A 22,717-nucleotide genomic window follows, 5' to 3' on the forward strand; every position below is an offset into this window, starting at 1 on the left:
AGTGTGGGCAGACACAGAGGGGTAGCGGCAGGAGGAAAAGGAGCAGATCGTGCCCTCTCTTCTCTCCCATCTGTATGTGGGGGAATTGTTAATGCTGGCTTTGGGCAGTGTGTAAGAGAGTGTAACAGACACTCTTAGCTTAGAAAACTGGAAACCGCAACCCTGCTGGGAAGCCATAGTCCAGTCTGAATAATGTGTCCGGGTTTCAGGCAGTTTGAAACCCGGACACATGATTCCAAACTCGTACTCTCCCTGGGTGAATACTGGACAGGTGGCAACCCTATAGCCAGCAGTGGTGATTCCATGTTTAGTGGATGAAGAAATCTATTTGATTTCTCCTGTTTAGTCTGCATGTGAAAAAATGTTGTCACCCGAGGAAAGGAAGTGCATATGGATACACACACCTTGCTGGTAGGATATCCACGAGTGAAGCTAACTATGCATGTGTGGCTAGCATTAGGCCAGCTTCACACTGAGCTGCAGCAACATTAGCGCTAAAGCGCCGCTTGTTTTAGCATCGCTTTAGCACTGTGTAAGTGGCGCTTTTCAGCCACTAGTGGGATGCTTTTTACCCCCGATAGTGGCCAACGAAGGGGTTAAACACGCCTGTGTTACAGCGTTTTGGAAGCGCTGCCCATTAATTTCAATGGGCAGGGCGTTTTGGGAGCGCTGTATAACTGCCCCAAAGATGCTGCTTGCCATATTTTTCGTGTCCATATACTTAATAAAACCAAAGGGTCACACAATCAGCATTGGTGATCACAGATATTGGTGATAATACTATTCTCAAAAAAAAATATGGAAAAATTAGTCCATAGAAAGAAGGTTGACACCCGGTGAAATATATATATATATATAGATCAACGCAGAAGATATTGCTGTCTTCCTTAAAGTGATGAGACACCTCCACCAGTGTGAATATCAGCTTACCGGAAAAGGTGGACTTGTGGGGACATATGTCGACAGAAGTCAAACAAGGCTTTGGAATATCATTCCAGGATCTTGAAGATATGAGCTGGATGATGGACTCATTGGATACTTCTGATACCAGGCAGTTCCAAGGGAAATTAGATATGGCAAAAAGGATACCAGGACAATACCTATCCAAGTAATGTCATAGGGTTTTTAGGAGAAAGAAGAGAAGGGTGGCCACATAGCGTAAAATTGTATATAAAAAATTTAATAATAAAACAGCAATTACACTCACGTGCAGGCTGTAGGTATCAAACGTGTATACACAGATGAGGTGGCAGTGGAAGCGACCCACTGCCACCTCATAGAGTTTTTGACCCTTTTTTGGGGTTAAAACCACCCCACTAGCATCCAAAAAGCGCAGATAGTGCCAACGGCGGACGCTGTCATTGTAAAAGGGTATGTTCAGTCACTGCCAGAGCATGCGTAGCATGCAGGATGAGTACAGAGTATGTAGAGTATAGGTTATATCCTATAGTTGCCTAAACTACGTTAATGGAACTAGAACTTTCTGAAGTTTTTTTATTTTTTATAATCCATTAAGCCTGGCAGCTGAATGGCTTTCACTGATTGTTCTAAGGTACTTCCAGTTCTAGGAAATCATTGAACAAAGGAGGTGGGAGTGGGGAGGGAGGGGTGGTGAAGTAGTGACACCTGACCAGAGTTTCAGCGGACTAACAAATATTTAAGGAATTTACTATGTCTTGGCTGTTTAACTCCTTTGTGAGAACAAGCATTGAAAAGTTAAATCCACTCCTACTTGGAGTGTGATTTCTTTACTAGGCCAAATAATTCATTTGTTTAACAGCCAAGAAGTAAACTCATTTCTATAGAGTCCTATTGAAATGCAATTGAGACCAGCACAATGCAAGCACAATGCGAGGCAGTTTGAGGAATAATAAAAAAAATCAACTGCAATAATAACAGTATAAGTTTAGCGGAAAGCTCTTAAGCCTCGTACACACGACCGAGTTTCTCGGCAAAAACCAGCAAGAAACTTGCTGGGAGATATTTTTTTGCCGAGGAAACCGGTCGTGTGTACATTTCCGTCGAGGAAACTGTTGAGAAACTCGACGAGCCAAAAAGAGAGCATGTTCTCTATTTCCTTGACGGGAATGGAGAAACTTGGCTTGTCGATGTGTTTCACCCGTCGAGTTCCTCGGTCGTGTGTACGAGGCCTTAGAGCTGAGCAAGTCCTGCAGCTACGTTCGATGCTCCCCAATTGCCTTAACATTTAAGCATTCAATCCCCTAACATGTAAAGTGATCCTGTCTCGAAAACAAGGGGGTGCACACAAACCTTTACTTGGTAGGCAAGGGACAATTAAGCTGGATAGGCTAGGTTCAGCAGCTCCCAAAAAACAGGGACCCCCCCCCCCCCCCAATGCTCAGACAGCGATCATCTGGCTTGAAAAGTCTTTTTATATAGTTGAATCGGGAGAAGCGCCAAACGAAGTCCTGAAATTTAATTTAATAAATCCATGAATAGTCAAAAGACAAGAAATTACATCCAACACGTTCCAGGGGGCAAATAATCCCCCTTCATCAGGGCTTGATCATGTTAAATTGGCAAAAAAACTATTAGCTGGATTCAGAAAGCTTTACGCCGGCGTAACTCTGAATCTACGCCGTCCTAAATTTAAGCGTATTCTGGAAACCAGATACGCTTAAATTTGGCTAAGATACGAGCGGCGTAAGTCTCCTACGCCGTCGTATCTTAGGGTGCAATATTTACGCTGGCCGCTAGGTGGCGCTTCTGTTGAGTTCGGCGTAGAATATGCAAATGACTAGATACGCCGATTCACGAACATACGTGCGCCCGTCGCAGTAAATATACGCCGTTTCCGTTAGAGGTACGCCGGCGTAAAGATAAAGCTGCCCCCTAGGTGGCCTAGCCAATGTTAAGTATGGCCGTCGTTCCCGCGGCGAAATTAGAAAATTTTACGTCGTTTGCGTAAGTCGTCAGTGAATGGGGCTGGACGTAATTTACGTTCACATCGAAACCAATACGTCCTTGCGGCGTACTTTGGAGCAATGCACACTGGGATATGTACACGGACGGCGCATGCGCCATTCGTAAAAAACGTCAATCACGTCGGGTCACCACCATTTACATAAAACACGGCCCCCTCATCCTCATTTGAATTAGGCTCGCTTACGCCGACCCCATTTACGCTACGCCGCCGTAACTTAGAAGGCAAGTGCTTTGTGAATACAGCTCTTGCCTCTCTGACTTACGGCGGCGTAGCGTATATGCGATACGCTACGCCGCCCGAAAGATGCGGCAATCTACCTGAATCCAGCTACATGCCTGCAAAAGAATATAGTATATACCGTATTTATCGGCGTATAACACGCACCCTAACATTAAAAGAGGTAAGTTTCAGGAAAAAAACTTTCAACAGCCCCCTGTGTATAACACGCAGGCACAGTTTACCCTCTATTTGCACTGAAAGTGCACTTGGAAGTGCAGTCGCTGTAAATCTGAGGGGTAGATCTGAAATGAGTGGAAGCTCTGCTGATTTTATTATCCAATCGTGTGCAAGCTAAAATGCTGTTTTTTATTTTCCTTGCATGTCCCCCTCGGATCTACAGCGACTGCACCTCCAAGTGCAATTTTTAAGTGCACTTTGCACTTGTAGTTTGCACTTGTATTGCAAAGTGGCTTTGCCTTTCGCAAATAACCCCCATAGGCTTTCAGGCAGGAAAAAAAGGTCGCTGCCAGTTATTCCTTCAAAACACTGGAAGCTGCTAAAAGTGCCTAGACACTAGGTGTGTTTATCAATGGAGTGCTAATTTATTTCAATGGCCAGAACAAGTCCTTCTAGCTAATTAAATTAATTAACGCCTAGACACTTGACTCGGGTAAACGCGATACATACTTTTACAAGTGTCATGCATTCTTTTCCCCAAAACACTGCTGCCAGGAAGGAGGCTTTCAAAGCCCCATACACACGACCAGTTTTTCTGCCAGGAAAACTGCCAAGAGAGCTTTTTGCCGGGAAAACCGGACGTGTGTATGATTCCTTGCAGTTTTCCTGACAGGAAAACAGCCGAGAATCCCGGCTGGAAAATAGAGAACCTGCTCTCTATTTCCCCGTCAGGATTCTCAACGTTTTTATTTCTGCCAGATTTACTAATACTTTCCTATGGGAAACACTGCGCGGCAGTGCCGATGGAGCATACACATGGCCAGGATTCCCGGCAAGAGCTCTCATGGCAGTTTTCCTGCCGGGTTCTCGGTTTTCCCGGCGGACTTTTTACCGCCGGGAAAACCTAGCGTGTGTACAGAGCTGCAGGGATTAAAAAAAAATGTCAGTTTACATGAGGCCCTAACATTTAAACCGAGAAACCCAAGAGTGTGTATACTTACCTGTCGCCGTGGAAACCCGCGCATGCTCAAAATGACTTTGATGCATGCGCGGTAGCTTCCTAGGCACAGGTAGGGTGCAGCATGCTCGTTGTACGCGATGACATCACTGCGTTCTTGCCTTCCAAAAGAACCGCAGTTCTTTTGAAAGGAGTGTCTGTACACTCGGGCGGCAAGAGATTCTTGCCAAGAATCTCGTCAGGAAAAACGAAGAGATTCTGGCCCGCGTGTACAGGGTTTAAAAGTAGCTCTCCAATCACTAAAATCTCAAAATAAATCAGGTTAATATCAGTTCAAAAGTATTTTTAAACTTCGTAAATCTACAGCTTTTATTAAAACAATACTGGTGATGTTACCATGAAAGTCACTGTTTTGATGATGTTTGTCTTCCACTTGTGCTCCTGTGTTGACACCCCGTCACCGCACCCCAATAAGCTGCCCTACTGACACAATTCATAGTCATGGTTCACCGTTGTCACAGATGTATGTTCCAGTCATTAAAAGCTCAGCAAAAAATACTTAGCATGATTGGCATGCTGGGAGTTAAAATTGACAAAGCAAGTCACATGCTCCCTTCTCCCTTTTTCCCAGTATCTCCTCTTAATCCATGACATAAGAGCTGGACTATACTGGTCTTGGCAGGAACAGTAAAGTCACAAAGTTCAAACATTAAGAAAGTCAAAGAGGTGATAAAGTTCACTGGTGCACGCAATGCCGCATTCTTATGTAATGGTTACCTGGAATCTGTCAGCGTGGGTTGAATAGTACTAAGATTACTTACTTTGCATTTACAGTAAAACCTTGGTTTGCCAGCATAATTCGTTCCAGAAACATGCTTGTAATCCAAAGCACTTGTATATCAAAGCATTTTTTTTAAAGGGTATAAAAGAAAAGAGAGGCACCTCTAATGCCGCGTAAACACGGTCGTTTTTTGTCTTGTAAAAAAACGTTGTTTTTTCTCATGAAAAAAACGACGTTTTTCAAACTTCATTTTAAAAAACGACGTTGCCTACACACCATCGTTGTTTCAAAATGCCCTAGCAAAGCGCGGTTACGTTCAGCACGTACGGCGGCACTCTGTTTCATTCAAGCTCGCGTCATAACTTGCTTCTGAGCATGCGCGGGTTTAAAAACGTTGTTTTAAATGCCGTTTTAGCCTACACACGGTCATTTTTTATGACACAAAAAACAACGTTTTAAAAAACGACATAAAAAATTGAAGCATGATCGAATTTTTTTTTTGACGTTTTTCAGAAGACATAAAACAACGTTTTCCCCACACACAGTCATTTAAATGACGTTTTTAAAAATGTCGTGTTTTTTCATCACAAAAAACGACCGTGTGTACGCGGCATTAGTGTAGCTAAATGTTGTAGTGTAGTGTAGCATAAGTTGCTAAATGTTGTACCTTCATTAAATGTAACCATACTGCTACACTTAGAGGCGCCTCTCTTCTTTTTTTTACTCAGTTGTGACATGACGCTACTCTTATATCAAAACATCGCATGTATATCAAGGCAAAATGTATTAAAACATTTTGCTTGTCTTGCAAAACGCTCTCAAACCAAGGTTCTACTGTATTGCCAAAAAAGGTATTTGGACTTTTTGGCCTACCTATGCAAACGCAGGCAGACAGTCCAATCATATAAGTAATACAGTTAAAGTTTCTACAAAAATGAAATCATTTTGGCTACATTCACGTGGGTGATTAGGGGCATACAACAGATTCCTGCAGCAAAAACCTTTGAATTTTAAATGCTGCTGGAACCAGAAAGCTACAAAGATTAAGGACAGATGAATGACCTTCAACGGCAAAAAATTGTGCCCAGGGTTAGACCACGGCGGGTAACTGCTGGATATAGGGATACCTACAAACAGCAGCCTGCCATTGCTTTGTACAGGTTTCTCGGCCAAAGCTGTTCACATAAACCCAGCCACAAGAATCCACTGTGTGCCCCCAAATCACCCTTGAGAACACAGGGCAAACCAACGGGGCCGCTTTAGGCTCCATGCACACTGAAGCTGATAAAAGCTATAAAAAAACGCCAGTAGCTTTGCAGGGAGCCTTTCAACGTTTTTTAATGTTTTTGCAATAGCTTTAATCAGCGTTTTTCAGTGTAGCTTTTTTTTTTCAATGGATTAAAAAACACAAAAAACGCTAGCACCTGCGTTTTTGAGCGTTTTTACGCGTTTTTGAGCGTTTTTACGCGTTTTTCAGGGTTTTGCATTTTTGAGCGTTTTTTTTCGCCAAAAAACTGCACTTTGAACGCAAATTTCAGGCGTTCAGAAAAAAGCAAATAAACTCCAAAGCTCAGGTGTGCATAGGCACATAGGCTAACATAGAGTTCAGTTTATGGGCTTTAAAAAAAAAAGCCAAAACGCCAATAAACTGCAGTTTATCAGCTTCAGTGTGCATGGAGCCTTATAGCATATCTGAATATAAAACTTTGCATAGAGTAGGGTACGGGTTTCAACCACCGTCATCTTTCTTTGCCATCTGTGTCTCTCCAGGGAGATTTCCCTTCAATTCCTGTACAGAGGACTCAACAGGAAGTGAGAGGATATCTTTCTAATGTGAGGTCTATCCCCACTTACAGTTGTCATGGGAACAAGCGTACCCATTAGAAGATCCCCCTCTGTTCCTGTTCTGTGGCAACCTGAACATTTTAGATTTGCCCTCACCTTCATTCCTGGTACATGGGTGATCATGGCAATTAGAGAGAGCAATTCTTCCTAAACAGGGGCACAGACAGCAAGAAAGAACAGACAGATGTTCTAACTAGGGCTGCAACTAACGATTATTTTCATAATCAATTAGTTGACCGATTATTGTTTAGATTAATCGGTTAATAACCTTAGAAAAATGTGTGGCCATACAACGTCTTCATTCAAAAAAATATATATTTTAAGAATGTTCGTTCGATTTTCTAATTGTCAGTGGGGTCAAATCGACATTCGTTTTCAACCACAGTGACGGGGAAATTTAGAAATAATAGAAAACTTCTTGGTCAAAGAAATTTTCAGACATTGTACGTGGTTTTCATTCAGAAATTTACATTCATTTAACCCATTTGGGGTAGGTTGGTCCGGGTCATCAAGGCCCCAACTAAATGTATACACTAGTAGCTAGATTCAGTAAGAGTTAGGCCGGCGTATCAGTAGATACGCCGACCTAACTCGGAATCTGCGCCGACCTAAGTTTAAGTGTATTCTCAAACTGAGATACACTTAAACCTATCTAAGATACGACGGCTTGCGCCGTTCTATCTTAGAGTGCAATATTTAGGCTGGCCGCTAGGTGGCGCTCCCATTGCGTTCGGCGTAGAATATGTAAATCACTAGATCACGCCTATTCACGAACGTACGTCCGCCCGTCGCAGTAAAGATACGCCGTTTCCGTAAGAGATAGGCTGCCTAAAGATAAACATGCCCCCTAGGTGGCGTAGCCAATGTTAAGTATGGCCGTCGTTCCCGCATCGAAATTTGAAAATTGTACGTCGTTTGCGTAAGTCGTCCGTGTATAGGGCTGGACGTAATTTACGTCCATGTCGAAACCAATACGTCCTTGCGGCGTACTTTGCCGCAATGCACACTGGGATATGTACACGGACGGCGCATGCGCCGTTCGTAAAAAAAACGTCAATCACGTTAGGTCACCCCCCATTAGCATAAAACACGGCCCCTCAGCATAATTTGAATTAGGCGTGCTTACGCCCGCCGCATTTACGCTACGCCACCGTAACTTAGCAGGCAAGTACTTTGTGAATACAGTACTTGCCTAGCTAACTTATGGCGGCGTAGTGTAAATACGGTACGCTACGCCGCCGCAAAGTTGCAGCGGGCTACTTGAATCCAGCTATAGGCCTTGACAGTTTTCTGTATTACAATGTTATGTTGTATGAGTGGCAACTATGTCCTTTGTAGTTTGCGCTTACTATTGTTTGTATATCTCTGTTTGATAAATAGAAAAAAATTTAATCGGAAAAAAAAAGAAATTCCATTAAAGGAGTTCTCTGACCTAAAACTTTTAACCCCCGCTGTGCCCGGGCTGTAAAACTATACAAAATAAACTGTCACTTACCTGCCTACGATCCCCCGTTGTTCCGATATCGCCGTCCCGTTCTCCGGTCCCGGGCCCCTTCCGCTTCCTGTGTATCGGAACAACGGGGGATCGTAGGCAGGTAAGTGACAGTTTATTTTGTATAGTTTTACAGCCCGGGCACAGCGGGGGTTAAAAGTTTTAGGTCAGAGAACTCCTTTAATTTTAAAACTGAATGTTAAAAGCAAGTGATAACTTCAAACAACACTCTTTCATTCAGCGAATGTACAAAGATTTTTCGTATTACTATACAGTGAAACCTTGGTTTGAGAGTAACTTAGTTTGATAGCGCTTTGAAAGACAAGCAAAAAATTGTAATACATTTTGACTTGATATACAAGCGATGTCTTGATATAAGAGTAGCGTCATGTCACAACTGAGTATATAAGAGAAGAGAGCAGAGAGCAATATGGTTACATTTAATGAAGGTACAACTTCGCTTTGATATTCAAGTGCTTTGGATTACAAGCATGTTTCTGGAACGAATTATGCTCACAAACCAAGGTTTTACTGTAATATTAACGGTAGTATTTATCTGGCTATAACGCGCCCCGGCATATAGCGCGCACCCCCGAACTTGAAGGAAAATTCCTGGAAAAAAAAACAAAAATACTTACAGTTTGGATGCCCCTCGTCGGTGTCTTGCCCGTCGTCCATCGCATCCTGCCCGTCGTTCATCGGCGGCTCGTCCGGTTCTGCGTCCTTCTGCGGCCATCGTGGTGTCCTCCCCGCTCGATCCCCGCTTCCCGCGATGTGTTTGAACCAATGCGCCGGCATATACCGAGCGCAGTACACTCGGTTATAGTCGGGCAGGCTCGGCTCCTCTCGCGTAAAGGACGTACAGGACGCACAGGACGTGACCGGGAGAGGAGCCGAGCCTGCCCACGGTATATGCTGGCGCAGTGGTTCAAACACAGCGCGGGAAGCGGGTATCTGCGTATATCGCGCACCCACGATTTTGCCCTGATTTTCAGGGCAAAAAAGTGTGCGGTATACGCCGATAAATACGGTATTTTGCTCTTTTTGTACTATAAAGGGTTAATTTTCTTTTTTCTTAACACATTATGTTACTGTCCGATTAATCGATTATGAAAATAGATAGATAGATAGATAGATAGATAGATAGATATATAGATAGATAGAGTATTTATAAATACCATTATACAATATTATTATTATTATTATTATTATTATTATTTTTCCGATTTTCTTCTACCACAGAATTTTTTGTAAAACATTTTTTTTTGTAAAAACTACAAAAAAAATCCTGTGAAAGAAGCACACAGCACACACATTTAAGTACAGGCGTAGGAGTGTCCAGCATAAAATATGCCTGTATGTGCAGAGAATGGAAGCCCCAGCTGATAGATATGTATATATATACATATCTATCAGCTGGGGCTTCCATTCTCTGCACATACAGGCATATTTTATGCTGGACACTCCTACGCCTGTACTTAAATGTGTGTGCTATGTGCTTCTTTCACAGGAATTTATTTGTAGTTCCTATTCACATGCTAATTGATTCACATGCTTCCCACTGGTGCATAAAACGCGTCACAAGTTGCCGAAAGAAGCCGAACGGCGGTGCGCAGGCGCCGTATAGCGCCGACTCGCCGTTCGGCTTTTTTCGGCAACTCGTGACGCTCCTTATGCGACGGGGGGAAGTAGTTTTTGTCATCACATCAATCACCTGCTGGATAGGAACGCCCACTTCCGCGGGATTCACTACCCGGAAGCCAGGGAAGAAAATAGCTGTACGAGGTATGTACAGCAAAAAAAAACGGCATACTGTCATTGTCGAGAGAGTTATGTCAATGTAATGTTAAAATAGTTTTTAGGGTGAACCCCCGCTTTAACAAAAGTATGTAGGCATAGGACACACCCCCTTTATCCTGGGTTCACACTGATGCCAATTTACAGCGTGTTTGATATGTTTAGGAACACACAGATTCACAGCTCATGTAAAAAGCATAGTATTCCATGTCTTTGGTTCACATCTATGCGTTGCGAATTTGGTGCGAAAAAAAAGGGTCCTGTGCTTGTTGACTGCGGGTGCGATGCAAATTCCTATGGTGCAGTGCAAATTTTATCTTCATAGGCTTCAATTGAACTTGCAGTAAACTCGCAGCACCCAGTCCAGATCTCTGCGAATTGTTCACTGCCTGCCACCTGAAATTTGCGGTAAAATCATGGTAAATTCGCACCTGTCTACCTCTAAACGCAAGGCAAATTCGCACCTCACACAGGACAAAAGAACTGATCAAATTCACAGTACATCGCATCGCAGTAGTGTGAACCTAGGCCGGTATGTTGCGAGAACCCTGCAAATCCAGTGCGGGTTCCCGCATTACACCGGAATCGCACAGTGGTTCACACTGAGATCTGCCAATTGCTGCAGGTGTCAATGTAAAGTTAGCGAGTTAGTCAGATTGGTCAGCAGATCGCAGTGCAAATTGTGAAATGGTGCAGGAATCGGATCGCATAAGTGTTAACACCGATGCGATCCGATTCCAGTGCGGACCAAAAAAAAAAAGGGTCCTGCACCATTTTGGTGCGAATGTGATGCCTGAAGGAGAATTATACCAAAGAAATGCTTAGTTAGTTAAACCAACACATGCTTTTTTTATTTTTATTACAACTATTCCATTATACAGCAAAACCTTGGTTTGAGAGTAACTTGGTTTGAGAGCGTTTTGCAAGATGAGCAAACTGTTTTAATAAAATTTGCCTTGATATACAAGCGACATGACCCCACTTAAATGACGTTTCTCACGAACGGCGCATGCGCCGGCCGTGAACGTATCCCAGTGCGCATGCTCCTAATCACGTCGCAAATAGTCAATGCTTTCGACGTGAACGTAATTTACGCAAAGCCCTATTCGCGAACGACTTACGCAAACAACGTAAAAAATTCAAAATTCAACGCGGGAACGACGTCCATACTTAACATTGGCTAAGCCTCATATAGCATGAGTAACGTTACGCCGGAAAAAGCCTTACGCAAACGACGTAAAAACATCCTCCGGGCGCACGTACATTTCTGAATCGGCGTATCCAGCTCATTTGCATATTCTACTCTGAAGTCGACGGAAGCGCCACCTAGCGGCCAGCGTAAATATGCACCCTAAGGCTCCATTCACACCTAAGCGTATTGTCGCCTGTAGCGCGACGCTATTGCAGCCTGCAATACGCTGGAGGGGTGATTTAACATTGTCGGCTATGGAGATGGTTCACATCTCCACGCCGAAAGCCGAAACGCCGTACGCCTGAAGCTCAAAACAAGTCCCGGACCTTTTTTTCAGGCGGCTTTCGGCGTTCGGCATAGCCGACAATGTTGATCACCCCTCCAGCGTATGTAAGGCTTAAAAAAACTCTGCGTTTTGACGCGGCAAATCGCAGGAAAAAACGCTGCAATTTGTCGCGGCAAATCGCGGTAACATTCGCCGCGTTCAGGTGTGAATGCAGCCTAAGATACGACGGCGTAGGAGACTTACGCCGCTCGTATCTTAGCCTAATTTAAGCGTATCTGGTTTCCAGAATACGCTTAAATTTACGACGACGTAGATTCAGAGTTACGACGGCGTATCTACTGATACGCCGGCGTAACTGTTCTCTGAATCTAGCCCAATATATATTATTTTATATATATATATATATATTTATATATCTGCACATAGGAATACACCTTTAAATGCTAGTAGGCGCGTGCGCTGGGTGTAAGTTCCCGGACGTAAATCGCACAGGCAGCGTATTGCGCCAATACAATCCTATGGGCAGAGTTATGCACCAGCTCCCAGGCGATGCCAATGTCGGCGTATTTTATTCTGTACGCCTGTAATAATGTCCATATGCATTCATGTAAGTCATGTGTACCCCCTGGAAGTCATAAGGATAGTGATATAGAGACACGGGCGTAGGAACCGGGGGGGACGGGGGGGACGCATCCCCCCCAGGAAATAATGCGGGGGGGACATGTATGGTAAAATCCCCCCCAGATGTGACTGCGCTCACTATACTGTGTGCCCGCTGGCGCCGACTCACTGGCTGCCGCGTGCGCTCCTGGCTGGCTCCCTTTCCTCCGGTGCATCTCCTCGCCCCCCCCCCATGGAGGATGATTTGGTTCATTCCATTTCCACCGCCGTGCGCCGCGTGACGTCACGCCGGCGGCCGGAGGTGAGAGAGGGAGGAGGGAGGAGGGAGCGAGAGTGACTGTCGGCGCCAGTCAGAGTACAAGCTGTGACTCACGGTCACGAGGAGCCTGCTGCTGCGCCTGGGCCTGGCCTGCCGTACTAATTCTGATTACAGTAAAAACTGTCTGCAAGAAGACAGAACCTTCATTAAAAGTAAGAAAGTATTGGGGAGGGAGGGAGGGGGGGGGGTGTTGGACTGAGCTGAGGACCTCAATGTTTTTTTTTTTTCTTAAGTCAGAGAAGGCAAGCTCAAAATAACAAACATTTTTTTAAACTGCTATATTTAAAAAATTATGGTCACCTTAGCCTGAGGTGACCATAATTTTTTAAATAAAAAATAGCAGTTTAAAAAAATGTTTGTTATTTTGAGCTTGCCTTCTCTGACTAAAGAAAAAAAAAAAACATTAATTGCAGCCTCACTGTGCCACCAAACGCAGTCACTGTGCCATCACATGCAGCCACTGTGCCATCACATGCAGCCACTGTGCCCATCAAACGTAGCCACTGTGCCCATCAATTGTCGCCACTGTGCTCATCACACGCAGCCACTGTGCCATCACACGCAGCCACTGTGCCATCACATGCAGCCACTGTGCCTGTCAATTGTCGCCACTGTGCTCATCACACGCAGCCACTGTGCCATCACATGCAGCCACTGTGCCCATCAAACGTAGCCACTGTGCCCATCAATTGTCGCCACTGTGCTCATCACACGCAGCCACTGTGCCCATCAAACGTAGCCACTGTGCCCATCAAACGTAGCCACTGTGCCCATCACACGCAGCCACTGTGCCATCACATGCAGCCACTGTGCCCATCAAATGTAGCCACTGTGCCCATCAATTGTCGCCACTGTGCTCATCACACGCAGCCACTGTGCCATTACATGCAGCCACTGTGCCCATCAAACGTAGCCACTGTGCCCATCAATTGTCGCCAATGTGCTCATCACACACAGCCACTGTGCCCATCAATTGTCGCCACTGTGCCCATCAATTGTCGCCACTGTGCTCATCACACGCAGCCACTGTGCCCATCAAACGTAGCCACTGTGCCCATCAATTGTCGCCACTGTGCCCATCAATTGTCGCCACTGTGCCCATCAAACGCAGCCACTGTGCCCATCAATTGTCACCACTGTGCTCATCACACGCAGCCACTGTGCCCATCAAATGTAGCCACTGTGCCCATCAATTGTCGCCACTGTGCTCATCACACGCAGCCACTGTGCCATCACATGCAGCCACTGTGCCCATCAAACGTAGCCACTGTGCCCATCAATTGTCGCCACTGTGCCCATCACATGCAGCCACTGTGCCACCATTTTTACTGATGCCATGTGGGTTAATTTTTTAAATAAAAAATAGCAGTTTAAAAAAATGTTTGTTATTTTGAGCTTGCCTTCTCTAAAGAAAAAAAAAACATTAATTGCAGCCTCACTGTGCCACCAAACGCAGTCACTGTGCCATCACATGCAGCCACTGTGCCCATCAAAAGCAGCCACTGTGCCCATCAATTGTCGCCACTGTGCCCAAACGCATCCACTGTGCCAATCACACACAGCCACTGTGCCCATCAAACGCAGCCACTGTGCCCATCAATTGTCGCCACTGTGCCACTGTGCCACCATTTTTACTTATGCCATGTGGGTTGATTTTTAGTAATGCCATGTGGGTTAATTTTTACTGATGCCATGTGGGTTGATTTTTAGTAATGCCACGTGGGTTAATTTTTACTGATGCCATGTGGGTTGATTTTTACTGATGCCATGTGGGTTGGTTTTTACTTATGCCATGTGGGTTGATTTTTAGTAATGCCATGTGGGTTGATTTTTGCTAATGCCATGTGGGTTAATTTTTACTGATGCCATGTGGGTTAATTTTTACTAATGCCATGTGGGTTGATTTTTAGTAATGCCATGTGGGTTAATTTTTACTGATGCCATGTGGGTTGGTTTTTACTGATGCCATGTGGGTTAATTTTTACTGATGCCATGTGGGTTAATTTTTACTGATGCCATGTGGGTTGATTTTTACTGATGCCATGTGGGTTGATTTTTACTAATGCCATGTGGGTTGATTTTTACTAATGCTATACCGGTTGATTTTTACTGATGCCATGTGTTTTACTAATGCTATGATGGTTTATTTTTTTATTGCTGCATATTGCTCTTCGCATTACCCTCTCTGGATTGCTTAAGGGCTCTTTCACGCGTCCATTCCGTTCGTCCGTTTTTTGGACGTCCGTTAACGGACCGCAATGCTTCCCTATGGGCTAGCGTCCGTTAGCGGATGAGCATCCGCTAACGTCCGTTAGCATCCGTCTGCGTTCAGTTCCGTTTTTTTGGACGGAAGAAAACCCTATTTTTCTTCCGTCTAATAAACGGAACGGACGAAAAACGGACGTTAACGGATGATCCGTTTATCATCCGTTCCGCTAACATCCGTTTTTCTATGTAAAAAGCCACAAAAAAAACAAAAAAAAATGGATGGAAAAACTGATGCAAAAACTGATGAAAAACTGACGAAAAACTGATGGAAAAACGGATCAACTGATGAAAAAAAAACTGATCTGAAAAACTGAACAGACGTGTGAGGCTGGGTTCACACTACGGTTTTCCCGTCCGTCAGCCGCATACGATTTATATGAAAAACCGTATGCGGCTGAAACGGACGGGAACGTATGGAACCGCACATATGTACGTTTTCCATTGACATTAATGTTAAAGGAAAACGTATGCGGTTGCCATACTGTTTTAAAAACGACCGCAAAACCGTGGTTGAACACGGTTTTGCGTACGTTTAAAAAACGTTTTGCCAGCAAATCGTACGCACCCGGATGCATCTGAGTGCATACGATTTGCAATGCATTCTCTATCTATACGTTTTCCCGTCCGGGCCCGTACGTTTTCAATACTGAAATCGTATGCGGCTGACGGACGGGAAAACCGTAGTGTGAACCCAGCCTGAAAGAGCCCTTAATAGTTTGATCTATTGGCTTGAGATACGAATATACCTGGCGAGTAAAAATGCTGTCCCCCCCAGATTTGTAAGGGTTCCTACACCCATGTATAGAGATACGTACTATTGGCATCCCCCTGCAATGACACCCCTGGTGCCCAGTGGCACATGCCCTCTCCTGTCCTCACCTTGGTTCTATGGAGCACGAAGTCCAGGAGATGAGATATAATGATGGCCCCGGGAATCTGCTGCACCTTGATGCTGCCGGTCATGGTGAAATGAGTGCGATGTATAGAGGAGGACGGTGTGCAGCCTCTGCAATGTACAAGCTCTGATCTGAGCTCCTCCGACCCGCACTCCTCCGCCTCTCCTTCTCACTCCGGACACTCATTACCTCCGGCTGGAATTTGACAGCTAGTGACGTCAGGAGGGGGGCGGGGCGGGTGACACATGGGGAGAGCACACTGCTTCTCCCAGGGGATGGAGTCACCTGCAGGGGGCGTGTCCTGGTACCAGAAAGGACAACGTGTTCCAGATCCCAGGAGCACACAATGTTCACATTCATCCTGCTCACCTTTCTGTACTACTATCTATTTATTTACTGTATATATTCTGTGTAATTATCAGAACAGGCAGTGCCAAGGAGATTTTACATGTTTATGTTCCAAGTACACATTTTATTGCTTAGATCCAACACCGACCGACGTACAGTAAGTACCCATTTCCAGACCTACCGTAGTAGTCACCGCTACTAAAAAAAATTCTTAAAGATATAAATCATTAAATAGATATTAAAATGATTGTAAAGGTTCGAAAACATTTTTTTAACCACTTCCTTACCAGGCCTATTCTGGCACTTCTCTCCTACATGCAAAAATCATATTTTTTTTTGCTAGAAAATTACTCAGAACCCCCAAACACTATATATGTTGTTTTAGCAGACACCCTAGGGAATAAAATGGCGGTCATTGCAACTTTTTATCTCGCACGGTATTTGCGCAACAATAATATTTAAAACGCCTTTTTTTTTTTTTTTTTTTCATGAATTAAAAAATAACAAAACAGTAAAGTTATCCCAATTTTTTTGCATAATGTGAAAGATGATGTTACGCCGAGTAAATACCTAACATGTTACCCTCTAAAATTGCACACACTTGTGGAATGGCGCCAATCATCGGTACTTAAAGCGGAGGTTCACCCTAAAACAATTATATACCATTCCATCCAGCATACTGCCGACATGTACAGTATGTTGTTTTTTTTTTCGCTGTACATACCGTTTTATACTTCTTTTTCTTTTCTGACTCCCGCGGGGAATAGGTGTTCCTATGAAGAGGCGTAGATGATTGACGTGCGGATAAGTCGCGTCACGCGTTCCGAAAATAGCCGAACTGGGACTCGGCTATATACGGCGCCTGCGCAGTCAGCACTACACGGCTCCTAGTCTGTGCGCAGGCGCCGTATAGCGCCATATAGAGCCGAGTCCCAGTCCGTCTATTTTCGGAACGCGTGACGCCCCTAATCCGCACGTCAATCATCTACGACTCTTTATAGGAACGCCTATTCCCCGCGGGAGTCAGAAAAGAAAAAGAAGTATAAAACAGTATGTACAGCGAAGAAGAAAAAACCCAGCATACTGTACATGTCGGCAGTATGCTGGATGGAATGGTATATAATTGTTTTAGGGTGAACCTCCGCTTTAAAAATCCTCATGGGCGACGCTTTAAATTGTTTTTACTGGTTACATGTTTTGAGTTACAGAGAAGGTCTAGGGCTAGAATTATTGCTCACGCTCTAACGTTTGCGGCGATATCTCACATGTGTGGTCTGAACACTATATTTATATGTGGGCGTGACGTGCGTATGCGTTCGCTTCTGCGTGCGAGCTACCGGGGACAGAGCTACTTTAAAAAACTATTTTTTTTTATTGTAAATTTTACTTTAAACATTTTACTTTGAGACTTTTAAAAAATATATATAATAATTTGATCACTTTTATTCATATTCCAAGGAATGTAAACATCCCTTGTAATAGGAATAAGCATGACAGGTCCTTTTTACAGTGAGATATGGGGTCAATAAGACCCCACATCTCACCTCTAGGCTGGGAAGCCTGAAATCCCCCCCAAAAAATAAAATAAATGATCCTGGCTTCCCAGCCAAGGCGGCGCCGTTTTTTTGAATGCAGAGGCCGGGCGTGATGTCATAACATCGCGCCTGGCCTCCGAACAATCATAGAGATTTCGGTGACCATCTGGTCCGCCAGAAATCTCTATGGTAGGCATCTGGGGTCGGCGGATCTGTTCTCCGACTCACCAATTGCAGCGGTGAGTCGGTAGAAGCACCAAAGGGCGGCAGGAGGGGGGATGTCTACTCTCGCAGCCCTCTGGTGGTCTTGGATATCTGAATGATGCCTGTAGCTGCAGGCATCATTCAGATATCCCCACTGAAAATCAAGGACATCCATGGACGTCCGTCCGATAGCAAGTGGTTAAATAACAAACATGTCATATACTTACCTCCGCTGTGCAGATTGTTTTGCACAGAGTGTCCCCGAACCTCGTCTTCTGGGGTTCCTCGTCGGCTGTCTCGGCTCCTCCCCGCATCAGATAACCCCCTCTGGGAAGCGCTTTCACAAGGGGGTTGCCTTGGGGGTGCGCTCCCGAGTCCAGCATTTGCATCCATAGACACTCTGCCCCGCCCCCCGGAGCCCGTGTCATTGGATTTGATTGACAGCAGCAGGAGCCAAGGGCTACTCTGCTATCAATCTATCCAATAAACGCGGTACTTTTGAAGGCTCAGGTAAGTAAACTGGGGGGCTGGGGGGCTGGTAATTATCGGATGCATTAAAGCGGAGTTCCGGCCACAATTTCACTTTTTAAATATAAATACCCCTGTAATACACAAGCTTAATGTATTCTAGTAAAGTTAGTCTGTAAACTAAGGTCCGTTTTGTTAGGTTGTTACAGCATTTAGACACTTTATAAAATAGCATTAGGCCGTGGCCATCTTAAGTGTGGGCATATGAAGCCAGACTGTATTACTTCCTGGGTTTCAGCTTTGCAGACCTTGCACATGCTCAGTGCTGCACTGAGAAGTGGGGCGGGGGGGGGGGGGGGGGTGATCCGCGGGAGCCGCGAATGACAATTATAGAAACATTAATTGAGAAGCGGGGGGGGGGCGGGTGGCTGGCTGGAGCAGGGGGGGGTGTTGTATGATCCGCGGGAGCCGCGAGTGACAATTATAGAAAAATTTATTGATAAACGGGGGGGTCCGCGGGAACCGCGAGTGACAATTATAGAAAAATTTATTGAGCAGCGGGGGGGGGGGGCCGCGGGAGCCGCGAGTGACAATTAAAGAAAATTTGATTGAGAGGGGGGATCCGCGGGAACCGCGAGTAAAAATCAAAGAAAAATTTATTGAGAAGCGGGGGGGGTCCACGGGAGCTCCGAGTGAAATACAAAGAAAAAATGATTGAGAAGTGGGGGGGGTTACCGCGGGAGCCGCGAGTGAAAATCGAATAAAAATCTATTGAGAAGCGGGGGGGGGGGTGTCCGCGGGATCCGCGATAGAAAATCGAAGAAAATTTGTTGAGAAGGGGGGGGTTACCGCGGGAGCCACAAGTGAGAATCAAACAAAAAATTCTCGAGAAGCGGGAGCCACGCGTGAAAATTTATTGAAAATTTATTGAAAAGGGGGGGGGGGTTACCGCGGGAGCCGCGAGTGAGAATCGAACAAAAAATTATTGAGAAGAGGGGGGGGTTACCGCGGGAGCCGCAAGTGACAATCTAACAACAATTTATAGAGAAGCGGGGGGGTTACCGCGGGAGCCGCGAGTGAAAATCAAAGACATTTTTTTTGCGAAGCGGGTGGGGGGGGGGGGCTGGCTTGGTCCACGGGAGCCGCGAGTGGCAATTATACATTATATACATTAAGATTATTGAGTGCGTCTCAGAGGGGAGGGGGGGGTGTTACTGCGTATACTACGTTACTAGGAGGGGAGGTGACTCAACAATCCCAGGAGTCTGTGCGGTGTAGGCAGAGGAAAACGACCGCGGATTAGGAAGAAGGCAGATTAGGAAGTCTGCCTAGCAACAACCGTTTTAAGGTATGTAAAAAATTTTTTTTTTTTTTTTACTCAGCTAATGACATTTTTTAAAAAGTGCTCATGCAGAGTTTAATTTGAGGGTAGAGCTCCGCTTTAAGGTGAGAAAACAGGAAGGTTTACTTACAACCCCTTTAAAGTCATTCCTTCCGTGACCGCGCCCACGGGAACTGCAGACCCGATTGCCGCCGGTGTCCCGCGATGGGGTCACAGAGCTGAAGAACACAGAGTTGTAAACACAACCTCTCCCCGTTCTGCCTAGTGATACTGTCACTGATCGTGTTCCCTGTCATCGGGAACAACGATCAGTGGCGTGTCACGTGTAGCCACGCCCCCCTACAGTAAGAATCACTCCCCAGGGTACACTTAACCCCTACAGTGCCACCTAGTGGTTAACCCCTTCACCGCCAGTGTCATTTTTACAGTTATCAGTGCATTTTTATAGCACTGATTGCTGTAAAAATAACAGTGGTCACAAAATGGTGTCAAAAGTGTCCGATGTGTCCGCCATAATGTCGCAGTCACGATAAAAATCCCTGATCACCGCCATTACTAGTAAAAAAAAAAATTATTAATAAAAATACCATAAAACTATCCATTATTTTGTAGACGCTATGGGCCAGATCCACATAGCGAGTACTGATACGCCGGCTTACTTTCAAATTACCTGCGTTGTATCTTTAGTTTGAATCCTCAAACCAAGATACGACGGCTTCTGGGTTCGAACCGACAGGCGTACGGCTTTGTACGCCTTCGGATCGTAGGTGCAATACTTCCGTGCCCGCTGGGTGGAGTTCACGTAGTTTTCCGCGTCGGGTATGCAAATTAGCTTTTTCCGACGATCCAGGAACGTACGCGCGGCCGTCGCATTCTCTTACGTCGTCTCTAGTCGGCTTTTTCCGGCGTATAGTTAAAGCTGCTATTTCGCGGCGTATAGATAGACTTGCCATGTTAAAGTATGGCCGTCGTTCCCGCGTCGAAATTTGAATTTTTTTTTTTTGCGTAAGTCGTCCGTGAATAGGGATGGACGTAAGTCATGTCTAAGTTAAAAAAATGACGTCGTTGCAACCTCATTTCGCGCAAAGCACGGCGGAAAATTTCGAAACGGAGCATGCGCAGTTCAATCGGCGCGGGGACGCGCTTCATTTAAATGAATCACGCCCCCTACCCCGCCGATTTGAATTCCGCTGCCAGAAATACACTACGCCGCCGTAACTTACGGCGCGAAATCTTCCTGGATTTGACTTAAAGCCAGGTAAGATACAGCGGCGTAGCGTATCTCTGATACGCTGCGCGGGTGCAGATCTATGTGGATCTGCCCCTATAACTTTTGCCCAAACCAATCAATAAACGTTTATTGCGATTTTTTTTTACCAAAAATATGTAGAAGAATACGTATCGGCCTAAACTGTGGAAAAAAAAATGTTTTATATATTTTTTGGGGATATTTATTATAGCAAAAAAATATATATACATTTTTTTTCAAAATTGTCGCTCTATTTTTGTTTATAGCGCAAAAAAAAAAAAAAAAACGCAGAGGTGATCAAATACCACCAAAAGAAAGCTCTATTTGTGGGATTGGGATCAATTTTGTTTGGGAGCCACGTCGCATTTGACCGCGCAATTGTCAGTTAAAGCGATGCAGTGCCGAATCGCAAAAAGTGGCCTGGTCATAAGGCAGCAATATTGTCCGGGGCCTAAGTGGTAAAAATAAATACAAGCTGTTCTCTGATTGGATGAGGTGGAGAGGCGGGGCAGTAATATCATGATTACCTCCTCATCCAATCAAAGAATGCTTTGGATTTATTGCGATCGATTTTCCGAGGGCAGTATAGCAGTGGCTGGCAGATGTTAGAGGCAGGAAGAAAAAACACCAACTACCCCATAGGATCAGCTGCAAAAATGTCCTGTGTGCATGAGGCCTTAAAATTGCCACGACGTGTGTACAGGCTTGTCAGGCTGTAAGGTGGTAAGGCGGGCGTCTGGGAAAGAGCCCTACAGGTGTTGTCTTTACATTTTATGCAGGGAGGGGTGGGAGGGAACACTAAAAAAGCAGACCTTGGCTTGCATGGAGTACAAGGTCCACTTGAAAGTAAACCTAAACCCAAACTAGCTAATATTTGGTTTGCACTGTGCATAATAAACAATTCACAGTTTTTTTGTTCATAAAGCACTGTTTTCATCCTCTTTTTGCACCTTGATGCTGCCAATCCCATCCAGCCTTTTTCAGTCACTTTTTGTATACATGAACTCATGATAGATCATTACTGCATAAAACATGTAGGGCCAGATTCTCAAAGAGATACGATGGTGTATCTCCTGATACACCGACGTATTTTTGAGTTAGGCCGGTCGTATCTATGCGACTGATTCATAGAATCAATTACGCATAGATATGCCTAAGATCCGACAGGTGTAACTGTGTTACACCGTCGGATCTTAACTGCAATTTAAAAATGGCCGCTGGGGGCGTTCTCGCTGATTTACGCCGAGAATATGTAAATCAGCGAGATACGCCAATTCACAAACGTATGCGGGCCCGACGCAGTGTTTTTAAGATGTTTACGTAAGAGTTTTCCCGGCGCATAGTTACCCCTGCTTCTATGAGGGGCAGCCAATGTTAAGTATGGCTGTCGTTCCTGCGTCGATTTTTTTTTTACGTCGTTTGCGTAAGTCGTTCTCGAATACGGATGGACGTCATTTACGTAAGCGTCGAAACCAATGACATCGTTGCGACGTCATTTGGAGCAATGCACACTGGGAAAATTTCCGGACGGCGCATGCGCTATTCGATCGGCACGGGGATGCGCCTGATTTGAATAGTACACTCCCCCTAGCCGCGGAATTTGAATTACGATCCGCCGCCGCAAGTTTGGAGGTAAGTGTTTTGTGAATTACCCACTTGCCTCAAAAACTTGCGGCGGCGGATCTTAAATCAGATAGATTACGCGGATCTAAAGACCCGCTGATCTATCTGAATCTGGCCCGTAGGCTGGAATGCTTTAATTTATTTTAAATC

The 22,717-nt window shown here is 45.0% G+C and overlaps 1 protein-coding gene across 3 annotated transcripts in view; it reads right to left on the reverse strand.

Annotated features, from left to right (window-relative positions):
- The window catches only part of USP2 (ubiquitin specific peptidase 2), a 165,150-nt gene that overhangs the window by 61,895 nt on the left and 80,538 nt on the right, over positions 1–22,717 (reverse strand). The window contains exon 1 of one of the 3 annotated variants that reach the window (XM_040325524.1): positions 15,782–15,982. The exons of the other annotated variants lie outside the window; for them this stretch is intronic. Coding sequence (XP_040181458.1) covers positions 15,782–15,865 — 84 coding nt within the window. The 5' untranslated portion in view covers positions 15,866–15,982. Of the gene's footprint in view, positions 1–15,781; positions 15,983–22,717 lie in introns of those variants that run through there. 3 annotated transcript variants of the gene reach the window in all.

This window comes from Rana temporaria, chromosome 10 (assembly GCF_905171775.1).
Source record: "Rana temporaria chromosome 10, aRanTem1.1, whole genome shotgun sequence".
NCBI lineage: Eukaryota > Metazoa > Chordata > Amphibia > Anura > Ranidae > Rana > Rana temporaria.